Below are 4,330 nucleotides of genomic sequence, written 5' to 3'. Positions count from 1 at the left end.
AAAGCATCAAAAATGTATCACCCCCCCTCCTCCCCCATGTCACCAGTTTGTCATTTATTGTTTTTGTCTGTGTTAAAAATACTTATTTTACCTGCAAATTTAAACCTTACAATCTGTATTGCGAAATCAGGAAGTCGTTGATGGTTTAAGGTGATCACCACAACACTACTTTGAGATGGGGAGGGGGGCATTGCAGCAGAAGCTGAAAGTTCCAGGGATTCTAGTGTTAAGCCATTGTTTCACTTCAAAAGTAAATTGTTCAGATCTGGGAGGGCTTTTACTGTCACCATTCATGAGTGAGCTTGATTGAAACCACATCTATTACACTGAAGAAAAGTGGCTCGGGAGAATCTGTCAATCAAACGTTTGAGGTGGGACAGCTGAGACATCTAATTGGTCAGTTTATAACTTGAAGACATTGCTATTAAGAAAATTTCTCAATGGGATTTTGGTCTTCTTGAAACTAATAGCATAGTAGCACAGGGTGTTGCTTCCGAAGACCAGATATCAGTAGATCCAGATGCTCTCACCTGTATGCTCATGGACCTCCACTTGGGGTTTACTGCTGCTCACCGTCACAGACTCACAGACAGGACCTACAGGGGGTTAAAACACCAACAAAATCAAATGTTATAGTTCTGGTTGAGAACTTTTATTAGCTTCCTCAGAGTTCACATGATAGAAAGACTTTTGAATTGACTTAATATAAATATTATAAATTATTACACACATACCTCTGATGGTGCATTTTAATGATACATTTTTTGATTTGAAATTTTAAGGGCAAAGAAAAACTTGATTTTTTGTTGTCCAAAACCAGAGAAAAGTTCCTAAACCTAGCCAGAGTCAGACACATGGAGTGTGCAGCTGCAGCCTGGTGGTACCAGGATCCATGGACTGCAGGAATGTAAATGAAGAATGATCTCTGACACAGAGCTTTATCCCGACCTGATAACCTCTGTCAGGGTCTGTCCCTTCAGCGTGCAAACGCACAGCCTCACAATGTGAAACAAGACCCAAGAAATAAAAACTGGATCAAAAATGAACTAGAGATTTGTTTCTCAAGCTGTTTGCCGTGGAGAGGAGAGCCAAACATTTCAAGGCCGTGTGCCACACACATGCACGGTTTGCTGCTGCACACAAAGCCAGCTTGTATGAAAGTAACCTAACCCTCTTCAGCTGACACGCCGCACACCCGGACATCTACACATGTGAAGACATGATGGAAGCCTAATCCCCCTGAACTGTTTGCTGTACTTTGACCCAACCTTTACCCGGCAACAACACGCCGTCCCTGTAACCAGGATCAACTGTCTCAACAGCAGTAAAGCAATGCAGGGACAAAAAACGCAAAATCTGATGCAACTTTTTAAGTTAATGTAGGTTAATTTAAATAAAAAACAATGTTTCAATGTTTTTTTCCTTTTTTATACTGTATCTTGACACATAAAATAGTCTTTATCTTTGGGGTGTTGGCAGGAAAAATGCAAAACAATGTGTACTAGAATGTTTTTGAACTCTTTGCAATCAGAAGATAGAGGGTCATCCTCTGGAACACTGCAGTACTGGCAATTGAGTGATCTGTTCAAACAGAAACAAGCAACTTTTGCTTCTACATGTTGGTTTTTCCTACAAATTAGGAAGCAAGATCTTTTAAACCCTTTAACCCCAAAGCTCCAGTGTTTGCGTTATTTGTTTTATTGTAATTTTTTAATTGCTAACATGATAATTTCAGTAGCAGAATCTACTGAAATGATCGTGTTAATGATTAAAAATTGGCAGTATTTTAAAGATTTTGGTGTTCAAATCAAATCAAATCAAATATACTTTATTGTCCCGAAGGAAATTTGTCATGGATTTCACAGTGCCAGTGGCTGCATGGCTACATTCACACATACACACAACATACAAAATAAAAACACAAGAGTGTTAAAGCGTTAACCACAACAAAAAACTGGTTTCACTTCAAACTTTCTGGCTCCAAAAAGGTATGTTTTTTTTTTTTTTTTTTTTCAAGGACATAGTTTCTGCAGAATTCCAGGAGTTATTAGACATTTTGGGTGTAAGTTTTGGGTGGGACGGTGTGGAATAAGCCCGCCTCCACTTCCTGTCACCCATCTGTTTACATGCTAAACATAATAACATAATATTAATAATAATAATAATAGAGAAGATCAGGACCATCCTTAACTGGATGGATTTGTTAAAGAAATTATAAAAGTGTTGCATAGTTTTCTGTTTGTGGAGGACAAGAACTTAATGATTTGTTAAATTAACACACCTAGGAGAGACAGACGAAGGGTCATAGTGCAAATGAGGACAACGATCTACTTATAAAAAGTACAAACATGTGCAGGAACAATGTTTTTATGTGCTTTTCAATATAGGGCACCGACAGACTGGAACTTTCTCCAAAAAAAACTTTCAGCTTTCAAAGCTCATAACTTTGCCCTTTGTATTTTAATTTTATGACATGATCTCCCAAAAAGAGATCAGTGGATATCAATGGGATTTTTTTCCTGGTTAAATAAATGTGAACGTCTTCTTAATGCTTATCTTTCATATACTTTTCTTTAGAAAAAAAATAAAAAACATAAAAAGTCTCATTCTAACATAAATAATGATTACAAAATAAGTTATTAGCGGATTACATTACATGTTATTTTTAAGGTTGATCCATAGAAACGAATAACTTTATGTTGAAGTCATCCATCTGTTCTCCAAACCCACTAAATCCCTATTTGTGGTCAGGGGGTTGCTGGAGCCTAACCCAGTTTTGGTTTGGCATAGGTGGGGGGTACACCCTGTCTGTTGCAGCTGCACATATAGGTACACTAGATGCATCAATTAAAGCATGTTTCTGTCCTGTGGGACCACTATCTCAGCCACCTGGTAAAATCAATGTCTATACACCCACTTTTTATGCTTTGATGGATTGCAGAGGTTAAATAAAGATTACAGAGTTCAGACATACAAACTGAATTGGCAGTTTTAGTTAAGAAACTGATTTATATTTATGAATGTGTAAAAAAATACAGTAAATACTTCAGTGCCTCTAAGGAGGTTTGTGTTTTTTTACAATTAAGTTTAATGAGATAAAATGTTGTTTTAAAAAATTGGTTTAGCATAATTAAAATATTCATATGTTCATGAAAAACATGATCAAACTAAAACAAATTTATTCTGTTGAATGGTAAATTTGAGCATAAATAGGAACATAAATAAAAACCAAAGCTGAAATCTGAAAAGAAACCAAAAATATATAAAAACTATTAGCCAATCAAACTATTTTTTAAACAAATTACAGGATTTATCTTTTTATAAGAACCAATTCTTCATCAATAAGTGTTTTAGTGATAAATATTTGGCTAAAACCATGAAAACAATCCTTTCAAAACTGTGCTGTTTAAGATTTATTATAATATTTTCATTTTATACATGTTTAATTCTATTATTTATTAATGTATTTCCTTCTGGTTTGATGTTTTTAATGAAGTGAACCAGCAGTGAACAGATTTTCTATTAGATTTACAGTTTTGATCTTCTCCTCTGTCTGCTTTCCTCATGGGTATGTAGAAAGATCAAAACACAAACACATCAGAGTTGCAATTATCAGCATAAAAGTGTTTGAAAAGCTCTTTTAAAATTCACAGAACCACTTCAAATCCGTGTTTCCTGATAACCAGCATATTTTTATTATCTTGGTCCAATCAGCAGCGGGGTCAGTCAGGGGTTATCTTCAAACTGACACTGTGAGATCTCAAACTCCTCCCAGGTAGCAGATGCTGCATCTCATCAGGCTTTAAATCTTGGGTTCAAACAGCATCAGAGCGCGCTCAGTGTAAACACGAAGGCCCGCCACTCCCTGCACAATCTCTGACCAGGCGGCTGAATCCCGTCTCCTCCCTCTACATCCACCACACATGAAGTCCACCCAATGTATTATGTAAAACAGATGAACAGATTAAAGTAGACATGTTGACATAAACTTTTTATTTCATCAGAATATTCATTCATTTTGATCAAATTTTCCCTCATATTTGTGTTTAAACATACAAATTCATTGAGTTTAAGTTTTTCTGCTTTTGCAGTCCATCATAGTTTTTAACTGAGTTTAAGTGAAGATTCTTTTTTAAAATAGTTTTAATCAGCTTAGCGTTTGAAAATCATGGAAGCTTACCTTGTAGGATGGTGCTGAACAGCAGCAGAGCCAGCATCTTCATGGTGCTCAGGCTGGTATTAACTGAGAGTGTGGCTACGACGAGATGAACTTCCAGCTCTCTGCTACGTTTCCTCAAGTTTCACGTGCAGCACACACGCTCATGCATCC

At 36.5% G+C, this 4,330-nt stretch overlaps 1 protein-coding gene across 2 annotated transcripts in view; it reads right to left on the bottom strand.

Moving 5' to 3' along the window:
- The window catches only part of jam2b (junctional adhesion molecule 2b), a 15,828-nt gene extending 11,498 nt beyond the window's left edge, over window positions 1-4,330 (bottom strand). Inside the window, exons 1-2 of one of the 2 annotated variants that reach the window (XM_036209779.1) lie at window positions 4,181-4,330; window positions 531-596 (exon numbers count right to left, since the gene is read on the bottom strand). In XM_036209779.1, the coding sequence (XP_036065672.1) occupies window positions 531-596; window positions 4,181-4,223 (109 nt within the window). In that variant the 5' untranslated portion in view covers window positions 4,224-4,330. The remainder of the gene's footprint in view (window positions 1-530; window positions 597-4,180) is intronic. The other variant, XM_024286782.2, reaches the window with a different exon arrangement.

The sequence above is a fragment of the Oryzias melastigma genome, linkage group LG21, assembly GCF_002922805.2.
Source record: "Oryzias melastigma strain HK-1 linkage group LG21, ASM292280v2, whole genome shotgun sequence".
Lineage (NCBI taxonomy): Eukaryota > Metazoa > Chordata > Actinopteri > Beloniformes > Adrianichthyidae > Oryzias > Oryzias melastigma.
Note: the sequence above shows the minus strand (reverse complement) of the source record. Positions and strands in the feature narration are given on the sequence as shown.